This window comes from Mercenaria mercenaria, chromosome 4, assembly GCF_021730395.1.
Source record: "Mercenaria mercenaria strain notata chromosome 4, MADL_Memer_1, whole genome shotgun sequence".
Classification (NCBI taxonomy): domain Eukaryota; kingdom Metazoa; phylum Mollusca; class Bivalvia; order Venerida; family Veneridae; genus Mercenaria; species Mercenaria mercenaria.
Window position 1 is genome coordinate 7,399,338 of NC_069364.1, and position 23,706 is coordinate 7,423,043.

The following is a 23,706-nucleotide window of genomic DNA, read 5'->3' on the forward strand; positions in this document are numbered from 1 at the left end:
AAATCTAATAAACTGTAATTATTATGTACGCTATAATGCTGTAAGCGGTATCTTTTAATGTAAGTGTCAAGTGTCAATATGGCAACCCCTGTACCGATAAGGGGAAGTAACATTGTGATGGAGTTTGGTGCTATGGTCAATTGAATTGTCTCCCTTTCGCAAGACTATGCGATGCAGCAGGGCATATAACAGAACACAATGTTACCTATTTTTACCCGTAGATATAGAAAAACAACCAAACATTCAAAGTTAAATTTTATTACTTTACAATTTATATGGCACATATATATCATACTGTAGCTTTCTATAATAGTGTTCTTAGCACCACGCCGAAGTAACATAAAATACAGTCTAATCTCGATACATTGGACATTGTAGAACTTTTGTTAAGACCTCGTAAAATACTAATATGCAAGTCAAAATATGTCAATGTGTTTTCAAATAGGTCAATATGACCGATTTTGTAAATTACAACTTAAGTCGGAGGCGGCTTTACAGAATTCAGATATCAATTTTTACATGTACGAAAGTAAAAAATTTCCCATCCGAGACAACTTCATTTTATAAAACAATAACAATTAAAAAGGAGCATTTCTTTCTCAGAATAATCATACACATTTCTTGTTATAATCTCAAAGTTTTTCTCTTCAGAAACAATTCTAAAGCAATAATTTGCAAATGGAATGATTCAAAATACAACTTACAAAAATTTAATTCAACAACAGCAAATTCAAATTTAACAATTCTATACACTAAAGACGACATCAATTTCCCACTAAATGTTAAAATGTCTTAATATAAAAAAAATCAAGATCGGCATGAACAAATTTCGAATACGAGTACTTTTCAGACTTTGCAACTACGGGTCTGAAAAAAAGTTCTGTAAGTTTAAAAGAAGTAGTCTGTTATTCTCCTTTAAACAATATATCTTGAAACGTTACAATCTATCAAACATTTGAATTTCATTTACTGTTTGCCCAACCCCAACCCGCAACCCCCATAAAAGGTAAAGTAAAGTAAAACATTTCTCGTTTACTTATTTCAGGAACTCATGTTTTCGCGTGCGCCATTATGGTTTCGTCAACAGAGACCGTACGGCTTTTTTGTTACTATTTATAGTAAGGTTACTGTAACTGTGCAATATACATGTACTATTATATTCATAACTTGAAATTTACCCTGTATAACACTATGTAACAATAGTCAAAATCCTATCATTTATAAAAGTATAATAAATGCTTGATATTATAATAATGAAATAATTTACCCAATGTTTTATTTCTCAAAAATCACTAGAATGCGAAAACATGTCGATTTTTGTTAAAATTATTCTAGTCAGCAATTTTCTACAACACATAAACTGACTAGGTTATAGGAAAGATAAAATTTATAGAAATATTTAAAAACATATTTACAATATAGACCATACTAAACAGAAACAATTAAGCTCTATTATATTGAACACTATGCATATTCACACCGGAAGGTTTAAAAATAGTCCAGACTTAGTCTGTTTATATGGTAAGTATGAAAATATTAAAACACTAAGTAGGAAAGCACCAATACAAAGCAGGAGCGTAGTAAGAGGTGTACATCTATTTTTCTCGGCTTGAAGTTTTATGAAAAACTAATCAGTTTTCAAAACTGTCAATAACCTACGTACAGACGGTCAGAGATTAAAAACTGTATGTACTTTAAATATCTTGCAGACTTAGGCGGCTTTTGATACAGTTCTAATAATGCTTATGGCGTAATATGATTATTAGTAAGTATTCTTTTTAATTACGCGAAGGATACCTAACTGATGGTTCAATAAGGCGTAAAAAATTGTTTGTTTCCGGTAGCCCGACCTACCCTAAATTTTTGGCCCGACCATAAATGTTTTTATGGCCTTGGAGATTTTTTTTTTCCAACTTTTTAACAAAAAAATTGCAAAACTGCACTTTTTATGCTTTAAATATGGTCAGTGATGTTAGAAATCAACGTATTGATGCTCTAAAGGCATAACCCCCATATTTGTATTCATTTTTTTTGACACAAAAGTAATTTCCAAAAAGTCTCCCTTAATAATAATAATAAAAAATAAGTAAATAAAAAAATAAAAAAAATATATATAATCATTTCCGACCTACCTTCCCCATTTTTTTTTTTAGCAATTTACCGGAAACAAAGATTTATTTTAGGCCTAAAGTGTCTATTTATTTTTACATAAAACTCCTTCGTGTAGCCATATTACTCTAGTCTCCAGCTCATAAAAGATACACTTTTTTGAACACAGAAAAATGTAACATATCAAATGTATTTTACATTACTTCATAAAAATTATTAAACAGTATTTTTCATAACTGTTCAAGGGCTAAGTCAAATCATTACAGATACCTCTACCCGACAAGGATTTGGCGTTTTTGAAAAGTCAGTTTCAAAACTGTATTCAACACACAGCGTGAAAAATCCATACATTCATGAATTAATGTCATGTAGATCTATATTGACTTTTTACCAACGTTTAAACTAACAACATTGCCAAAGAGGCCATATTATAATACAATAGAGAATATGGTTATTATAAAAGCTGCTTGATCTTGGCAAACTCAAACACAGTGTTGCGTCCCCTTACCAGTACATTGGATACTGTATTCGGCTTGAATTGTCAGGTCGGAGTTTGATCCAGTCTGGCAAAATCCATGAGAGCGGAATACAACATCCTAGATGTAAAATGAATTGTACTGTATTGATAAACTTGTAGTGAATCCTCTGTCGGATGCATTCGAGTGCATGTCGATTGAGTTTGTCAAGATAAATAAATTAAGCTAGTACAAGAAAGCTAAGCAGTTAGCTTTTAAATATAAAAACCAATAGATTCAGTCAATATTTCACAATATATAAATCAAATATGGGTGTTATTGGTCCTCTACCAGAAAGAATGAGTTTTATAAACGACGACGTTACGCCTTCGAGGCGCGCGACAGCGTTTCTACATTGGTCTGAAGCTGGGAATCAGTCCAAGGCTCTGCGTATTTCAATGACGTGTTTTCTTGGTCTTTTATTTCTTCATAAATGTTTGAACTCTGCTGAGAACCAGCTGTATACTGGTATGATTGTGATGGTGGCGTGTAATCGGCAACCGCCGGTAAAGGTCGGGTTGCTAAGGAAGAAACTGAAAACGGTTCCTCGTACGCCTGGTTATCCATCATGGAAGAAGAAAGTCTCGCTAGATCCGTACAAGCGTAAGGATGAACCTCAGCACGAGCAATGTCTCGTTCAACTTTACCTGGCTCTGGGAGGCAAAGTTTCAATTTTTCCCAAAACCATCTTTCGCCAAACTGAAGACATTTTTCACTTTTCACAACTGTCTGCATAACTGGGTCTAGTTTTGACTTTTCTACCTTATCTAAAACTATAACAATAAGTCTGCGAATAGAATCTAGTTTAACAGATTCTAGAACATATTTTAAAGATGCATTATCAGCGGCATAGTCTTTAGACAACACAATGATTGTTCTATGACTGGACTTCACACTGCTGTCTATATAGTTTGGAACTGATGTCCCTGAAGGACAATCACGGTGTTGAAGTTGCAGAAGATATTTATGCTCTCCGCGTTCAAGTCTTAGTGCCAAATCTCTGATGACGTAGAGCTCATCACGTGGATGATAAGCAACAAACGCATCATAGAAACGCTTTTTGTCATATAAAAGCTCAAGTTCGTCTGTTTTGCCCCTAAATTTGGTAAGAAACCAACATTTTACGAATTCTCGTCTGCACAAAACTATTAAAACAACAATGAAAAGAATCGTTGCTGCGACAATGGCTGGAATGAATATTTTCATCGTATCGTTCCAAATGTTTCCATCAAGATTCTGGCGAATGACGTCATTTCCGTTACTATTTTCGGGTATTTGGTTCCGGGATTCTTCAGTGTTTGGTTTGTTAACATCTTCACCAGAAGATGCTATTTCTTCCATAAACGAGACTGTCAATTTCGCAGTAGGCGTTGTTTGGCGTTCACAAATTCCCCTGTAATCTTGCAAAGCTTTTGCTTGATTCAATCCATTAATAGAATGCACGGTACAGTTTATTTTAGAGGCGTCCTTGCTTTTTCCTGCTGTCATATTGATAAATGCCCTCGGCTTTCCTCTTGCAGAGAAAAACAGGATGCAATTACACGTCCATGGATTGGAATAAAGTTCTATATCTTTTATACTAAATACTAGAGCCGATACATAATCGCTCATATACTGAAGGAAGTTATTTGTAAGACTTAATTTTGTCATGGATGAAATGTGATTAAATACTCCATCTTGAATCACAGATATATAATTGTTGTCCAAGTACAATGTTTCTAAATTATCCAAACCGTTGAACATATCTTTCCAAAGAGTTTTGATTAAGTTATGGTTAAGGTAAAGTGTCTTTAGATGCGTTAATCCAATAAAAGTTCCATTCGAAATTAACTTAATATTGCTATTGTTTAGTAATAACGATTTCAAATTGACCATTCCGATGAAACTATGACTTTCAAGTTGAACGAGGTCACTTCCGCTGTAGTCAAGTTTGGTGGCTATCTTTGGAATGAATTTATCTATGGCGGTTATATTCTCATTGGAACATTTGATATAATGTGTTGTCAAATAGTCGGCGCTGTTATAGCATTCGCAGTTTTCAGGGCACTTGTACTTACAATCACAAGCCATGAAGTCACAACATTTACACGCAGACGTACACACACTCTCATATTTACACAGAAATCGTTCTTCCGGCACTGCTTTTACAGGGGATTGTGGGTAATTGTACGCTCCGCTGCACCGCGTGATGTTTAAGTTGACTATGATTGGTCCGCTTGTGGCCTGGTTCCAGTGTTTTAACCAGAGGAGATTGCAGTCGCATTTTAATGGGTTTTCGTTTATCCGGAAACCAGTTTGTGCATATTGTCCAGTAGACACAGTCAATGATTCTTTTGAAAGCGTAAAAACTCGATTATATCGAAGGTCTATCATTCGAATCTGATCGAGACCGACAAATGCGAAAGGTCTGATGTGCTCTATTCTGTTATAAGACAAATCTAACATAACAAGATTTTCTGGGAAAGTAAGTCTTTGAATTGTATCAGTAATTTCATTACTGCTCAGGTTCAATTCCTGCAGTTGTTTAAGACTGTAAAACATTGTCCCGACATCCTGGAGACTGTTTCTCTGCAAAAACAATTTCTGAAGATTCATGCCAAAAAATAACGATGGATGAATGTACTTAATGAAATTGTTCGATAAATCCAGATTTTCCAATGATTTGCATGACAAGAAAAGAGTGTCTGGAAGCTCCGTGATATGATTATCTGAAAGGTTTATGTCTCTGATGTTGTTATGAGCTTTGAACATTTTCTCTGAAATCTTCTCAATGCTGTTGTGACTGGCGTCAAACACTTTCAAAGACAAAAGCTTATCCAAGGAAGGTAACTCCTGCAAATAATTGTGAGAAATGTTCAGATGAAATAGTTGAGTTACTGGAGAGAAGGTGTTTTGATTCATACTGTAAAGTCTATTATTTTGAAGCTCTAGTCGAGTAAGAGAGAGCAGCCCGTATAGAGCCTCGTTATCAAGTGTATGAATCATACTTCCGTCAAGATTTAGCGTTTTTAAGCCTTGCTGGTTCTCGAATGTCCTTACGGGAAAATGCGAAATCCAGTTACGTGCTAGGTTCAAATAAAGCAGATCAGGCAACACAGTTATTGTAGTTTGATTAAGGAATGTAAGTTCGTTGTCACTTAAATCTAGGTACAGAAGGTTTTTGACGTCTGCTAGTTCAAGCCATACGGAATCACCCAAAGAATTTTCCTGAATCTCGACTTGAAGAAGACGACTTGACTGTCTGAAGATATCCGACGGTAAGTGTTGTAAGTTATTAGCCGACAAACTTATTTCTTGAATATCTTTGTTCGCGTCTAACAATGTGTCTGGAAGTACAGATATTTTATTTCTGGATAATGATAATACACGTAGATTCTTAAAGTTACTAAAAGGATTTTCATTGGACGACATTTTGATATCGTTATCGGAAGCCATAAATATTTCAACATTTGGACAATGTTTGCCGATAGTTTCCATTTCTTTGACAGTTTGAAAATAATTATTTGATATATCAATAACAGTAAGACTTTGAAGAGCTGAATCACCCGTGCAATTAATTCCTGCAGTCTCAAATGATACAAGCGAATTAGACGAGACATTCAACACGTTCAGATCACCTAAGTTACAAAGGGTTGGTACTTTCACAATACCACTTCCGGTTAGGACTAAAGTATTGAGTTTTGTCACCTTTTTGAACACATCCGGGTGGAACTGAAGATGTAAATTTGATGCCGAATTAATAGCAATGGTGTGTAAATCTGGAACTCCGATGAAGGCATGTCTGTGAACATATGATATTTTACAGTTGTCAAATGAAATTGATTTCATGTAAGGTAGATAGGAAAACATGTTGTTGTCCAGTTCAACAGGAATACCAGAGTCACAAACCAACGTCAACTCAAAATCTTCCTGCACTACTGACAGGGAACGTGAATTCACGTCATTTATATCCCAAACAAAACACTTAATGTCCAGAATTCTCTCTTGTGCATTCTTCTGCACGTGATTGCAGTCACATGACCTTGGGCACGGGATGCTCAATGTGGTTGCAGACGATGCTATGTAAACACTGAGTATGATCGGGAATATGGAAATCAACATCTTCATCCTGAAAAGACAATTAAACATATTATAAATACCTTTAATACGAATCATGACGAGCACGTGCTTCGTATAACGTCGGTGCAAATTTTCATTATTTTTGTCGTTTATTTCACTCATTAATACTCTAACTATGTTTGTTTTAAAACGGATTCAACAACATAACTGGGTTATTCTTAATATACACGGATACAAGTTGATATTCAAAATTGATTATATTGAAAAAGCAAGTTTCTGTGAAGCTCGGCGCGTCTTTATTAATTCTGTATAAAAACTGAAACTAAGACGTGTTATACAATGTTTTTTTTTCTTGTTCTATATCTTTTGTTTACAGATATCTGTGCATAACCTGTTATGCCATTTGAACAGTATTTCAGTTGTTTTTTACTAGAATACTGAATTCCACAAGTACCTACAACGTCCCAACACGATTTAGTTGCAGAGGACGTATGGCTCGAGGCATGACTGTTTTTATCAAAGTTTGCCCCGTGTGGAGACAAAACTCTCGACATTCTGACTTTTTTTTCAACGTTTGTTTGACAAGTTTGGAAATACTGATTCGAGGCATACCTCAGCTTAGCCTTTGTTTAAGCTCAAAGTAATTTTAGATGCATACAATGCATAAAGGTAAAAGTTCATATTCATATTGCAACTGCATTTTGTTTCTGAAAAAAAAAATCAAACTCGAACCGTTAAGGATAAACGATGGTAGAGCCGCGAATTCACTTTATTTTTTTTGTTGCTGAAAACCGCACTGCAAGTTATAATATTAAAATATTTATATTATTGTCGGAAACTGTTGTAAATGATGTCTCGAGCAGGCTATTACGCATAAACAGATGCGAAACAAAAGGCTACAGACAAATTAGTTTTACAAATTGCGATATCATCTGTCTATTTTGTCGACAAATTGGTGCTTATTGTAAGTGGCTGATAACATTTATGATAAACATGTGAATATGTGTAAACACTTTGTGCATTAATATCTGTGAAAATATCTAGAAATGTCTGAATAAAGTGCAATACAATTGCAAATCTTGAAATGTCTCTGTTTCCAGCACCCCCATTAATGTCCCTTATCCACGCGTGCAGGTCTTTCATCACAACATATTTTTTGTTTGTTTATTCCATCTAAGAGATATACAATTACCAAAAATAACTCTCATTAAAGGCACATAATGTCATTGTTTAAAATGTGGCTGTCACATTATTCGTTATTAACATAAAATATATTAAGTTCTTGTTAAATCCTATGTATGATAATTGTTTTCTATTATTTTTACAATGGTTTGAATATTGATGAATATAGTAGAAGGTTTTATTGAATCTGTTGTCTTTGATTACCTCCCTTTGTAGCTCTAACTGTACAGTCTCATATGCAGTATTAAAAGTAACGCTTTTCTAACCATATAATTTTGCATGACATCTACTTTGACAGCTGTTTTATCAGTTTTTAAAAAAAAAATTTAAAGCCTTATGGGACTTTAAAATAAAACTAGGATATTTTGATTATGATATGAAATTGTGAGCGTTGTGTGTATGAATGAGTGTGGGGTGAATAGGTGGGAAGGGGCTATTTACTTAAAGAATAATATATACGCGGGTTGACGAAGAAGAAGTTTCCAAGTAAAATGATTTGCCTGTCAAGAATCATAGAAACTTTATTCCTCCTCAAAAACCAATGCATTTAAATATACTCTCCTAACATAAGAGTTCCCTCTACAAATATTTCCGTATTTTGTTTTCTGACAGTTTTTCATCGCTGTACTTATAGTTTGCCGACATCTTTGCTAAAATATCTTCCTCTCAAAACTACAATATCCCAAGGGAACTCGAATAATGACACACTGAGAGGAACAAAGGCGCCTCTGTCACCAAAAGCGTGAAATTCGCTTAACAAATTGAATCAAGACAAATTGGAAGATCAGCAGAGCAGACAGACAACTAACTCCAAACTCAAAATGCAATACTTGCCGCTAGCTAATTTTGCTCAGAAAAAAAAAAAAACAATCAGATTTCTGAGTTTTTGTTTAAAACTTGTCTATAGTCTTGACCCTTGGACGATTATGAACAGGACAGAACAGATATTTTTATTAAGACTTATACATAAAGTACATCGCCTAAACACATCTGTAAACATTTTTAACATGTTATGAACCTGATCGCGTTAAGTAGGGTTCCTTCTAGTTGCTCCTTCGTAAGGCAACATAGAGATACATGCTAATTTGAACCAAAAGTTATTATACGTTTTAAATAATAACGTTTTATGAGTGAATATAATAAACCATGGGAATTTTTGTTTAAGAGTTTAGAAGTGAAACGATGTTTTCTTATTATATTGACAAACACCATATTGAGAAGGGGGTGATACTGGACGATAAGAAGCGGAAAGATCCAATTTCCTGTTTTACATCGAGTACAATATGCACTTTGTTGTACATACTTTACAAAAAGGCGTCATCTGACTTATACTGAAAAACAAGAGGGCCATGAAGGCCCTGTATCGCTCACCTGACCTATTGACCTAAAGATTAACATTCTGACCAAGTTTCATTAAGATACGGTCATAAATGTGGCCTCTAAAGTGTTAACTAGCTATTCCTTTGATTTGACCCTGTGACCTAGTTTTTGACCCGACATGAACCAGATTCGAACTTGACCTAAAGATCATCAAGATTAACATTCTGACTAAGTTTCATGAAGATACAGTCATAAATGTGGCCTCTAGAGTGTTAACAAGCTTTTCCTTTGATTTGACCCCGTGACCTAGTTTTTGACCCAACATGAACCAGATTCGAACTTGACCTAAAGATCATTAAGTTTAACATTCTGACTAAGTTTCATGAAGATACAGTCATAAATGTGGCCTCTAGAGTGTTAACAAGCTTTTCCTTTGATTTGATCCCATGACCTAGTTTTTGACCCAACATGACCCAGATTCGAACTTGACCTAAAGATCATCAAGTTTAACATTCTGACTAAGTTTCATGAAGATACAGTCATAAATGAGGCCTCTAGAGAGTTAACAAGCTTTTCCTTTGATTTGATCTAGTGACCTAGTTTTTGATCCCAGCTGACCCAGATTTAAACTTGACCTAAAGATCACCAAGATAAACATTCTGACCAAGTTTCATTAAGATATGGTCATAAATGTGGCCTCTACAGTGTTAATTAGCTTTTCCTATGATTTGACCGGGTGACCTAGTTTTTGATCCTACATGACCCAGATTCGAAATTGACCTTAGGATCATCAAGTTTAACATTCTGACCAAGTTTCATGAAGATATAGTCATAAATGCGGCATCTACAGTGTTAAAAAGCTTTTCCCTTGATTTGACCTGGTGACCTAGTTTTTGACCCCAGATGACCCAATATCAAACTCGTCCAAGACTTTATTAAGGATAAAACTCTGACCAAGTTTCATTAAGATTGGGTCAAAATTGTGACCTCTAGAGTGTTAACAAGCTTTTCCTTTGATTTGACCTGGTGACCTATATTTTGACCCCAGATGACCCAATATCAAACTCGTCCAAGATTTTATTGAGGGTAACATTCTGACCAAGTTTCATTAAGATAGGGCCAAAATTGTGACCTCTAGAGTGTTAACAAGCTTTTCCTTTGATTTGACCTGACGACCTAGTTTTTGACCCCAGATGACCCAATATCGAACTCGTCCAAGATTTTATCGAGGGTAACATTCTGACTAAGTTTCATTAAGATTGGGCAAAAAATGTGACCTCTAGAGTGTTAACAGTCAAATTGTTGACGACGGACGGACGGACGGACGGACGGACGACGGACGACGACGGACGCCGGACACAGGGTGATCACTAAAGCTCACCTTTGAGCACTTCGTGCTCAGGTGAGCTAAAAAATGCACAAAAATATGCAGTTATTTATATATCTTTATCATCATAATCATAATGGCAGTTTATAAAATCGTGGGAAAAGAAAAGAAACTGGTCAACAATTTGATTAAAATACAGGAGAGTAACAGGCGTGCAAAAATTCACTTTGCCCTAATATCTTTAACAAAACACTTTTATTAATCCCAGAAACAGAGTAAGTGTTTCAAACAAATATTAGTTTTTCCTGGTAAATTTACTTTCGTCCCTGGAGAGAGAAACTTTTCGTTTTATTCCGGAATCAATGATGTAGCGCCTGAGTGGAATAAATCAAACTTGTATCAAAAATATTAGTTTAGATTGGACCTAACTCCCCAGCGCAGTCAATATTCATGGAAATAATTGAACAGAAGATGTGGAGAGGAAGTTAGGTATTTTTATTTTCCCAGGAAAGGAGATTGTATCAACAGCAGGGTAATAAAATACAGGAACGGTTTAAGTTTTGATATCTATCTCAAGACAGTGGATAACAGCTCAAATAAAACGACTATATTAGTTAGGGCTAAACTACCTGTGAGTTTTAAGTACCCGCATTCACTTATGTTTCTTAAAGTCTCTAAGTGTTCCTGGATTCCTTTCCATAACTGAACTATTCTCCGCTAGTAACTGACAACTTCCCTACGTTAATAATGGGTAAAGAACAAACCTCTAAATTTATCACAATTAAAAATCATGTGTTCTACCAGCCTTCCTATAAAGTTATACATTAGAAAATACCAGATTAAGTCTTCCTAACTAGATAAATTTCGGGTCAGCCTTCCTTTAACCCTTAGCCTGCTGGCGGCAGATGATTCTGCCTTTGCGACCAGTGCAGACCAAGATCAGCCTGCACATCCGTGTAGTCTGATCATGGTCTGCACTGTTCGCTATTCAGTCAGTAAATTTTCAGTGAAAACCCCTTTGAATAATAAGTGGTACTGTCCAAATTGAAAGAGGGATCAGTCCATTATAAAAATTTAGCAGGGTAAGGGTTAAAGCAATGCACTATAAAATACCGAGTCAGGATGCCTAAAGTACAGCAGTCGCTTTGAGATGTTCCCAGATCTTTCCAGTTTATCTTTTATCTGCAACCAATTGATCTAAAAAGCACCTAATTTTAAGAGAAAATTTCAAAATTGATCTGGAATGAAGTTAGTATGGATTTGATATCAGAAAAGTCTTATAAGTGAACCAATCACAAATGCAATATGCGGCAGAAAGTGGCCATTAAGTCTGAGGAAAATCGTGGAAGCCCTCTCAAAGACGACTATTTATGTTCTCCATCAATAACATATAAATGAGATATCGATAGAGAAACGATTAATTTGTTTGTTTTGATGTTGTAAGAACCACTACATATTGTGCAATTGTTGGCAGAGGTAGAATTTTCCTCTCTGTATGTTCATTTCCCTGCTTGTAGCGAGAGAGATAATGCTTTAGATTTTCCAGGATTATCTAGAACGTTGTAGTGATGTAAATGGAACATGAAACGTTTTCATTCAGTTTTTGAGTTTTTTCCCCCCTGAGACATTCGTCAGTAGTAAAATAAGGTGCAAAGTTTACTTGTACAAATATTTTAGATAAGTGATGAACTATTAATAAGCCGCACCATGAGAAAACCAACATAGTGCATTTGCGACCAGCATGCGCATCGGCGCAGTCTGGTCAGGATGATGCTGGTCGCAAATGCACTATGCTGGTTTTCTCATGGTGCGGCTCATTTGTACATTTGATACATTTATATTAATCACCTGTTTGCAGCGATTTTGAGTAGAAGTTTGTGTTCCTACATCATTTCTACTTGGCCTCAGGAGAAAATGTAATGTCTCCACCTCTGTGCAGCAACACCGCTATGTGATTGCTCCGGAGAGGCAATTCAGTTTAAACCAGGACTACTCTGAGAAAGAACAATGCATCAGTAAAAAGGTATTCGCTCTACAGAGGTGTCGTTTATAGAGGGTATACGTAGAAAGCTGTGTTATAATTATGATACCTGTGATTTACTGAAACAATTGTTAAACTTGTATTTACATATCTGCAATCTTGCTATACATGTTATATTTATTACTTTGTATGTATACTGAAAATATACTGATGGATCCTGTTTGATTTATTGCATAATAAAGATTCTTCTTCTCATTTGTCTTCATTATCATTTTATAATTACCAGTACTAATTAAGATTAATGGTTTGCATTTTCTTGTTTATAAATAAATGTTTATGAGGTTTTTCATGTTTTTACAGTTTTATCATTTTGACACAGAATCTTGGCACAGAAACGATATGAACAGTCGTTAGTCACAGGCACGTGTGTTCCATAATTATGCTCGTTTTTGAATTTCATATATTCGTTTTCTATTCTATATTACTTTTTATTGAATCAAAATGAGATTAGTATAATTATAGAAGCATGCCAGTCCAACAGACCGGAAGTGAAACTTCTTATACTAACCCTTACCCTGCTAAATTTCTATAATGAACTTGTCCGTCTTTCAGTTTGGACAGTACCATTAACTGCTAAAAGGAGTGCTTACCAAAAAGATACCGACTTAATAGCGAACAGTGCAGATCATGATCAGACTGCACGGATATGCAGGCTGATCATGATCTACACTGGTCGCAAAGGCAGAATCAGTCATGTCCAGCATATGATAAGAGCTAATACATCAGACTCTCTTCATATTTGCCAGATCTATATAATAGCGAAACACACTTTCGGAACAATATTATCGTGCGAAACCTGCTGATTAGCGCTTAATTACGGCCACATTCCTGTAGCGCCATATATACGAGGAAACCAGTGGATTATGTAGTAAACTTCATCATAAATTATACATAAATATTTAATATACGCAGTAATCAAAAGAGTCCAACGTTAATCAAAAGAAACTGGCACTGTTTTATGCGGCAGATCAGCCTGTACCTCTGTGTACTTACACCTGCTTCTGTGAGGTTCTGTAAAATTGGGGTGGTACTTGAAAGTTATTTGTGAGCCCCGCCAAAGGTTCAGAAAAAATACTTCAATGTGCTCATCAATGAGAGAAAAAAAAAACACAACTTTATAGTTATTTACATTTTATAACAGCCGGCGTAATAGAATTCAGTAATTGATGACTCAAGTCCACGTACTGCCCTCTTCAAAATACTGTAAACGCATATATTTTCGCGGTGTCAAAATTTCATGAAATTTGAAATTTTGAGTATGTTTGCGAGGTTAATATTCCCGAAATTGTAAAAATTGTATCCTGCTTGAATTAGAATTATAATAATGGTGAATATTTACGCGAGGATTAATTTTCGCGAGATGTAGGGCCTCGCGAATATAGCGAAAATTAAATACTCGCGAAAATTTCTGCTTTTACAGTATCCTAACGTATCTACAATGTTAGCACAATGCTCCCCGCTTCTTACATTTGTTTCACACAAATAAGTGCACAAGCACATGCTCACCTTGGCCAAATTTCATCTGCATCACTACCTTAACATCCAACACCTCGATGCGGCATCGAAACTATAAACAGCATCCATTATATTAATCTGACAGTGTCCGTAAGTTCATGTGCATAGTTAAACAAATCAGGCACTTATTACAAGACACCTCGAGAACCTTGTGCCGCCATTGTAATAAAACAAACATCATCGATACAGAGTGTAGCATAACAACTGACCCATACATACCGCCATCTCTTCACACTGTAACCTACCAAAATTACCCTTACTGCATTAAAGCTAACAATAGCAGCCTGATTATACACTTAGGTTTCCACTAGACGTGATATTCGCCACATTACACTTATATACACATCATCTTTGGCGTTATGCACCGCTACAAGACAGGAGATCTTCATTGGGTTTTCCACTATCATAAAGGCTTAAAATTTCTGTTCCGCCTCTTATTCAATATCTGATCATACCATCGCCTGTCACCCTCTACTATCCAGTTTCTGATCTTATCATCGTTTACCTCTCTCTACTATTCCACATCTGACCCTATCATCGTCTTCCGCCCTGTACAGTCCAATATCTAGTCCTACCATCGTCTATCACCCACTACAACCCCATATCTGACCTTACTTTCATCGACGCATTGAACGTACTATCCTATATCTGACCCTGTATCATCGTTGAAAAGCCTTTACTGCCCGATATCTGACCCTAACATCGTCTACCGCCCTCTCCAATTTCTCGTCTACAACCTTCTCCCCTATCTGACATTACCATCGTCTGTCACTCTCCTCTGTGCAACCAATTTAGTACTATACCATATCTGACACTACCATCGTCTGCCACCTTCTGCTATTCCATATCTGACACCGCCCTATACTGTCTCATATTTGACCCTACCATCGTCTACCGCCCTCCACTATCCCATATCTGACCATACAATCGTCCAGCACCCTCTAATATCCCATACCTGACCCTACCAACGTCTATCACCCTCTGCAATCCAATATATGCCTTTCATCATCTACAATCCCATAGCTGACCATACCATCGTATTTCGCCCTATACAGTCTCATATCTACCATACCATCGTCCACAACCCTCTACTATCCCATATCTGGTCCTACCATCGTCTTTCATCCTCTACTATCCCATATCTGGTCCTACCATCGTCTTTCATCCTCTACTATCCCATATCTGTCCTACCTTCTTCCACAACCCTCTACTATCCCATATCTGGTCCTACCATCGTCTATCACCCTCTACTATCCCATATCTGCCCTAACATCGTCCAAAACCCATTACTATCTCATATGTGGTCCTACCATCGTCTATCACCCTCTGCTATCCAATATCTGCCCTACCATCGTCCAAAATCCACTTTTATTCCATATCTGACCCTTAGATCGTCTTCCACCCTCTACAATCCCAAATATGCCCCACCATCGTCCACAATCCACTACTTTCCCATATCTGACCCTTAAATCGTTTTCCGCCCGCTACAAGCCCACATCTGCCCTGCCATCGTTCACCACCCTTTACAATTCCATATCCTACCATCGTCTTACGCCTTTTGCATCCCATGCCCTACTATCGTCCACAACCCACTACAATCCCATATCTGACCCTACCGTCATCTATCACCCTATACTATCCCATATGTGGCCTACCATCGTCTACAACCCACTACTGTGCCATATCTGGTCCTACCGTCATCTATCACCCTCTACTATCCCATATGTGGCCTACCATCGTCTACAACCCACTACTGTGCCATATCTGGTCCTACCGTCATCTATCACCCTCTACTATCCCATATGTGGCCTACCATCGTCTACAACCCACTACTGTGCCATATCTGGTCCTACCGTCATCTATCACCCTCTACTATCCCATATGTGGCCTACCATCGTCTACAACCCACTACTATGCCATATCTGGTCCTACCGTCATCTATCACCCTCTACTATCCCATATGTGGCCTACCATCGTCTACAACTCACTACTATGCCATATCTGGTCCTACCGTCATCTATCACCCTCTACTATCCCATATGTGGCCTACCATCGTCTACAACCCACTACTATGCCATATCTGGTCCTACCGTCATCTATCACCCTCTACTATCCCATATGTGGCCTACCATCGTCCACAACCCACTACTATGCCATATCTGGTCCTACCATCGTCTTCCACCCTCTTCAATCCCATATCCGCCCTACCATCTTCCACCACCCTTTACAATCCCATGTCTGATCCTGCAATTGTCTACTGCCCTCTATAATCCCATTTCTGACCCTACCATCTTCCACCACCCTCTATAATCCCATATCTGACCCCACCATCTTCCACCACCCTTTACAAACCCATATCTGACCCTACAATCGTGTACCGCCCTCTGCTATCCCATATACAACATTACCACGTTCTGCCACTCTAATGTCCAAAGCAAGTGTTTTAATGAGGATGGAAGAACAAAACTAAATAAAGATCGAGCATGCAACTAGGCTGATTACATCTTTCATATGTTGGAAACAAGGTAAACGATAGTAACAATATAATTACCGTGTGTAACAATCTGTATTACCTGCCAGACTGTATACATGTCGTGGTATATGGAGCCAAGAATTGCATGTTATTATAACATTTGTAACCGTAATAATATGGATATTAACAGGTGTAAGGGCGTACAGAAATCTTTTTCTCATTTTAATACGCACTTTTTTTTGCAACGTAATGAATATTTTGGATAGTTTTGTCATGTGTTTATTTTACTACTCATACCTCACAGTATAACACTGGTACATATATTTAAAGACATTGTACGGCTGCTGGTAAAAACAAACTGAAATGAGGTGTTCCTTCTTGTGCGTTATCTCAAAATGTTAAATCATGTACGCGAGGAATGCATGTATACATGCAATATTTAATTTACATACATGCAGTATGAAATAATTTACTTCTAAATTGCGTGCGTATCTGCTTTACATAAAGTTTGTTAATTAGCAATAAAACATTAGCAGATAGTATCGTTCTATTCTGTTACATGACACAGCTGTTTTAGCCGGCAAAATATGTCGCTAAAATATCAACTATAAAACAGCTGTCATTTGAGACACGCATGAATAATTCGCTTCTAACGGTAAATTTTGCTAAATGTAAAAATCAATTTTGCATTAATGATTGAGATTTAATGTTTGTGTATTCTGTAAGGATGGAAAACGGCAGTATGTAATGCGAGTCGCCCGCGGTTGAAAATGCCTGTATTAAACTAATATATACAAAAAAAAAAACATTTTTGCAAAAAGTATCAACTGATTAAGAATATCTAAAAAAATACAATGTACAAAATTTGAGAGAGAGAAAAAAAAAACTGTACTAAAGAGAGCTTTAACCCTTTTATCGTGCAGATTATGGCTGTGTTACATTACTTTTCATTGCGCAGTAATACAAATAATTGGCAGTCATTTCCTAGCCCATTATGCATTACATTTGCTAATAAATTGAATAACATGTAATAAAGATAGAAGTGTATTTTGCACTTTTTATATATTTCTAAATGACAAACAGTGTTTAGATTGTTTTACGAAGATAAAAGTGTGATTCGCCATATGGTTAAAAAACTAATCTCGTTTAGCAATAATTAAGTTAGTTGCAATGCAGAAATATTGACATTTGTATGATTATTTATGAATTTCAAAACAACATGATACTGTAAACATAGTATAATGATCATTTAAGATATGAGCCTTATGTCCCTGCCATTATAAACACGATAACACATGCATTAAAAAATGCCTTCCAAAAATAATGGTTAGTTCTTATATCTTTACTTACCAAATGTGTAACAACACTGTCGGGTCCATTGTACATCAAACTTGCCAGATATCTTCGAGGAACCAGCTATCTTTGCATCGTTGGAAACATATTTCCGTTTGTAAATGCACAAATATTAATTTCCATTATTTCTAACACTATTTGTCTTGTTTCTGCAACTTTCACTTATCGTCTGCTTCAACTGGCACGTTCATCTGCTATGAGTTACTGTTTTGTTACGATTGCGCGTGCAGCGTTTTCAATAGTAGCAAGCGTCTTTGACTTGAGCGCGTGACTCAATAAAAGCGTCTCATGCCTCTGTGATGTTTTTCAATACCGGGATCAAAGAAGTTGAAATGTTCATGAATCAATTCAATCTGTGCGACTTGTTTCAATGAAACTTACTTTATGATTAATGGTTTAATCTATAATGATATTCCAGCCCCTCTGCTTCCATAAATCAAGTCCAGAAATCTTTATGAACTGTTTTATTGATGAAAAGTACAAAGTATCAATAAAGCTGAAAACGCATGTTTTTTACACTAACTGTTTCAAGCTAAGCATTTTATAAACATTTACTCTGTATATCTTTTATATTTGCACTGCCTTCAACTCGTTAGCAACAGAAATGAAGAAAAGTGCATAATTCGAACTTATTCCAAAAATTATATCTGCTTACTATAAGTCTTAATCTTAGAAAAGCGACTTTCTTTGCCAGCTCTAGGCGCTAAAGATTATGTAGTTTCACAAATATAAAGTGGCGCCCGCCGAATAATGAATACTTGGGACGAAGTGTCTATTAAAGTGTCACCACTTGAGTTGCAATCCATTTAATGACCTGAAAGTAACGGAAAATGGTTAGGATATATATACAATTGCTGGAAACTGCATTAACAAAGACAAAAAATATCTTACATAATACTTTAGTTTTGTTTTTAAAACAACATTGATGCCTATTAGGAAAAATTAAAGGTTTGTGGCTGAATAGCCTTCTTCTACATGTATAGAGCGTTTTACACTCTCAGCTCTATATTGTTAAGTTGAAGACGGCAACAGGCAAATGAAATATGACAAAACGAACAACAACATTTCAAGCATCCAGAAAAGTTCATTTAACTACAAGATCTGAGTTAATGTTCTGTTAGATGAAAAAAGTTACTATTTTATCCTCTAATACCAGCTATTATCATTTTGATATTTTCCCACAATCAATTCATGCTGAGGACTTCCTGTCATTTTCGAAGCAGACGACATTTTTTTCCCTGAAAGCACGCGATATTTTCAAGAAATCGTCAGTGATATTTGCAGGAACTTCAGCAGTCATATTTTATCGATTTAAAAGAACATTTAGATTAATGAAACAAAAGGTTTCACATCTCAAATTCGCTAGTTTAGTCAATTATACATAATGAGAAAGATTACGGCGCCTGACGGCGTTATTTGGTGAACAAAACAGGGAAATGGGTTAAAGATCTAATACAGAAAGCTCTCTGTTTTTAGTTATGAAATTAAAAAAAAAAGTGCAATGTGAAATGACAAAGTGCACGAGGAAAAATACACGTGTTGTGGTCGGAGATGGTGCCCACTTTGAAGTTTATTGAGGAAATTAGAGTCATATCTTCTTCTTAGATATAATAATATATAAGATATTGAAATGAGTTTTTTTTCGAAAGTTTTCAATGAGTGTAACATCAGTTTAAAGTTTCGGCGCAAGTGCACGGTAGTAAATGTTGAAAACACTTCAGGATATCTAATGCACATCTTTCACCAGCGTGCTTTATTTTAAGATACTAACTTTAAATATAGAAAATCCTCATCACATCAACTTAAAGGGACTGACCCACACATTTCAGGCGAAAAATAATTTCTCTCAAAAATCCATAAATAGTGAAACTCCGAAACTGACTATAGACATTATATTTTTGCAAGATATTCTTATAAATAACCAAAAAGTGTTATGCAGAAGGTAGAAAACCGTTGCAATTTAAAAAAAAAATGCAGAAAATTTACATTCTTCTTGCATTTACAATATCTAACTTTTATTTTCTCCCCCTTTATCAGTGTCGTATATGCATTCTATGCCATACTTTGTGGAAATGAACATGTTTAAAAACTTTAATTTGAATAAACTTTGATGTAATTGTCGGTGTAAAAAGCTCCTTAGAGCTTATATTTCTTGATATTATCTCCTATTTTGTAAATGATATCACCTGACTTGACTTGAATTTCTTATATTTTCAAATATGAATTTTGGTCTTACATAGTGATAATGAAAGAGATAATAAAAATTATAAACAATTTATTTCCGCATTTTTTTTTCAAGTTTGTCTAAATCATTATACAGTTATGAAGATTGCGCGATATTGCTTTGAAATTGTGGCAAACTACGACTGAAATGATATCTGGTTCTTATGTTAAAACCTATAAAAACACTTATACATGATCCAGGTTGTGTAGAAAATAATATAGTCACTCAGTACAACCTACATAAACACTTAACTCCTTTCCTGTACAACATTTTAATAGGTAAAGTCACCAGTAATCAAAGTTTTTTTGTAATCTAAGGTCATATAACGCTACTTTTTAGTAATACACGTCCGTGACAGCAAATATAATTTGCATAAACCATTTATTTAGCAATGCGGCCATGTCCAATCAATACACATTTCCGCAGATTTTCATCATGAAATGTGACAAATCAGAAATGGAATCAACATTTTTTTTTTATGTAACAAAGAAATTATCGATCAGCAGATTTAAATTAATTATGATCTTTCCTTCTGCTGAACAAAGAATGAATTTATTTCTTGTAACACAACTCGCATAATCAGATCAAAACAAAATAAAACATGTGAAAATATTCATGTACAAGGCATGGTGATGTACAAATGGAGCATTTTCAGAACGACGTTGTTTTACTTGTAGAAAACGAGGTCAACGGCAGTGAAAATTTATGCAGATTCTTTGCTCACTATACCGTAATTACTAATAGCTCCCATTTTCGTGAATAAAATAAGTTATTTAAAAAAAAAAAGAAATCTTATATTTTATGATTAAACAAAACCAATAGAAAAGAAAGAAAAAGGATCTTAACAAGTCTAAAAATGGTCTATTTTCCTTTGACGATTCATAAATTGTTCATTTGCAATTTTCAAACAAAGAATCGTTTCATTTAAAATTTCCGCACATCATTATTAGGTCTACAAATGTGTATTGAACAGACAGCAATATGTCTGAAAGTATATCGTAAGTATCACAAAAAAAGAGAGAAATTCTTCAAATAGATTATGTCTGATACGGAAACAATATGATATGCCTGATGTTGTTTCCAATGTATCTTTACTTACCAACATATTTTCTGAATGTTTAGAATAATCCATATGAGACAGAACTATGTATTCTCAAAAATATTCCTCACCTACTAGTATTTGTTTGTTTTCCCAAGGGGTGGGTAACTCCCAAGTGAATCAAAGTAGCTTTAATTTTTCTTCAAAATTTCGTAAGTATCAGCTAAATTACAGAACAGTTTACTAAGCAGTATAAATTCAACTTACTGAATAGCTGCCAAACACTGCTCGCATGATGTTCTCGCAATTATATCCATCAAAATGTCCAAGTCTAATCTAACCATATGCACAGTGGGTTTTCTTTATCATATTACTCAGTGAAACCTCCCAAAATATTAATTGTTCGTGTTTGAATATTATCAGCAACGTCTGGCTTCCATCACAGAGAAGCCTTGACATAATAACTACACTGGTCTCACATATACTCACACAAACACTTTACATTTGTAGTATCTACAGGATGTATAGTATCTCAAATTGTGGTTATAACTATTTCCGTTTAGCAAAATATGTAGGCTGGGCAACCTCTAGTGAATAAAGCTCTAGTGTCCTTTTAATTTTGTTGTATTTACTTCGTTATGGTGTACTGGCAGTAGACATGATGTTGATATCAAAACATCAAGTGTATTTTTTATTACAGTACAGGTGAACTAGTATTGCTCTCGGTGTGGGAGTTGCAAAAGACTGCACTTCTTTCCCATACAAAGGTTTACCTACATACCAACTTATTTTTTATCTTGAACGAATTTTAAGTGTCTTTTAAACGCTCTGTGAAATGAAACTCGTGCATTTAGAGCGAGTAGTGGACCAAGTAACCTTTGAATCTAGTGTTCAAGGTCATAAAACGTTTGGAGACGAGTCTCAGAATGCTACTTTGTCATTGGTCAATTTCAAACCTGTGATGAGAATCACCTAAATAAATGCTGGACATTGGAACATGTACCCTCATACTTAAATACTTGCTACCTCGTAATGACGTTTTCACTACACTGTGATTATTTCTATTCTTACCTGTGTTTCTAACACAAGAAAATAACGTGGAAGCTTTGGACAGACTGTCATACTTTTATTTAGAATAATAAGAAAATTTTATCTTGCTTTTCATATTTTTGAATTAGAATGAATAGATTAATTCCAAATTTGTCAAATAAAAAGCGTAGAAACGAAGCGTTTCCGTCCTATAATAGTTCGACATTATATAATTATGTCGCCAAGGACGATATTAAATGCAAATATGTCAGTTTAACTACCGTTCCGATCCGGATGGTCGTCTGCCATTGAATTAAAAAGATGGTATACATGACAGATGGGGAACCACTTCCGCCACATCTATCGTCTGCTTTTGTCCAGGGTGTGCTTGGTAAGTGTCTAAAACAAAATGGTTCTAAATATTTTGGGACATGTACTTTACTGTACAATTATATACTAAATATGATGACTGTACAGGAAAAACATCTGTGGGGGAGTGTCACGTGCTTTATATATACCACAGATTCGTTTTTTTACATACGTGTCCATTTTGCCGAAAAGTGTCCCAGTATAATACAACTGAGTTTAGAGGCCAGCTTAAAATGCATCTAAACAGTGCCCAGAAATAATCGGTCAGATGTTAGTGGTCCAATGGCAAAAGTAAGGACCCACTTTCTATTTCATATCAAATACATCAAGCAGCGATTTCTTCTTAACAGTTCTTTTTTTCAGGTTAGTGAGTGCGATATATATTTTGCATCAGTTTTTATAAAAGAGATATGACTCAATTATAATTGCTTGTTAAATTTAAAGAGTATACCTGTACTAACGACTGAAAGTTCCAAGTTTTGTTGATTTGTCACGCTGTTGCAAAATAATGCCGCACCTCTCACTGATACAGAATACATTGCATGTTCAAGATGTTTACGTAAGATTGTGAGAAACTGTCTGTATCTACAAGATTATCAAATTTATGTTGTTTTTGTATAATTATCTATTTGCACTTAGACGCTCCGCAAAAACATGCGGTATTTTTATTTTGATAAAAAGTTAAGAAACGGATATGAACTGCACATCCTTTTGCTCTTGTTGTAGTATATTTTACACAATGGTTTACTTTACACAGAAATTCTTTTCTGTCTGTGTTGGCCAGTACTTTAAAGAAATTTATTATAGTTAGATTGTGAACGTGCAAAGCTTACAAATGATTCAGATCACTTTTGTGTAAGCTTTCCTTTTCAACTCGCCGATATACATGTATGTATACTATTCCGCTCTGTTTCTTTAGGATGTCGAAATGCTACCACATTTAGCCATCGATATTCACACGAATCAAGAAAACACATTCTGGAAAATTTTTGTTGCTATGGCACCCACAACTTTAGATATGGCAAAATATCAAAATAGCCTATATATTTCTCCGTACTGTATAACAGGACCTAAATATTCTTTAAGAAACAAAAACAAAAACAAAAAATAACCCGCACATAATTTCCTTATGGCCGTCATTCATTATCATA

At 35.4% G+C, this 23,706-nt stretch overlaps 1 protein-coding gene across 3 annotated transcripts; it reads right to left on the reverse strand.

The window, feature by feature from the left end:
- Window positions 1-242: 242 nt before the first annotated feature.
- On the reverse strand, window positions 243-21,722 carry LOC128556177 (toll-like receptor Tollo). Of its 3 annotated transcripts, none has more exons than XM_053540311.1 (3): window positions 21,425-21,722; window positions 17,892-18,708; window positions 243-6,732 (listed from the first exon to the last, which is right to left on the reverse strand). In XM_053540311.1, exons 2-3 carry the CDS (start codon window positions 17,918-17,920, stop codon window positions 2,946-2,948), a joined length of 3,816 nt encoding a protein of 1,271 aa, XP_053396286.1. In that variant the 5' UTR covers window positions 17,921-18,708; window positions 21,425-21,722; the 3' UTR covers window positions 243-2,945. The 3 variants fall into 3 exon arrangements, with proteins under 3 accessions (XP_053396286.1, XP_053396287.1, XP_053396288.1); XM_053540312.1 differs by lacking the exon at window positions 21,425-21,722 and adding an exon at window positions 21,218-21,331; XM_053540313.1 differs by lacking the exons at window positions 17,892-18,708; window positions 21,425-21,722 and adding an exon at window positions 12,361-12,380.
- Between the last annotated feature and the right edge of the window lie 1,984 nt (window positions 21,723-23,706).

Coding starts and splice junctions, on each gene's coding strand:
- LOC128556177 (XM_053540311.1), bottom strand. CDS start 17,920: ATGGACCCGACAGTGTTGTTACACATTTG. Junction 6,733..17,891: donor ACAGTGTTGTTACACATTTG/GTAAGTAAAGAT, acceptor TTGTCTTTTCAG/GATGAAGATGTTGATTTCCA.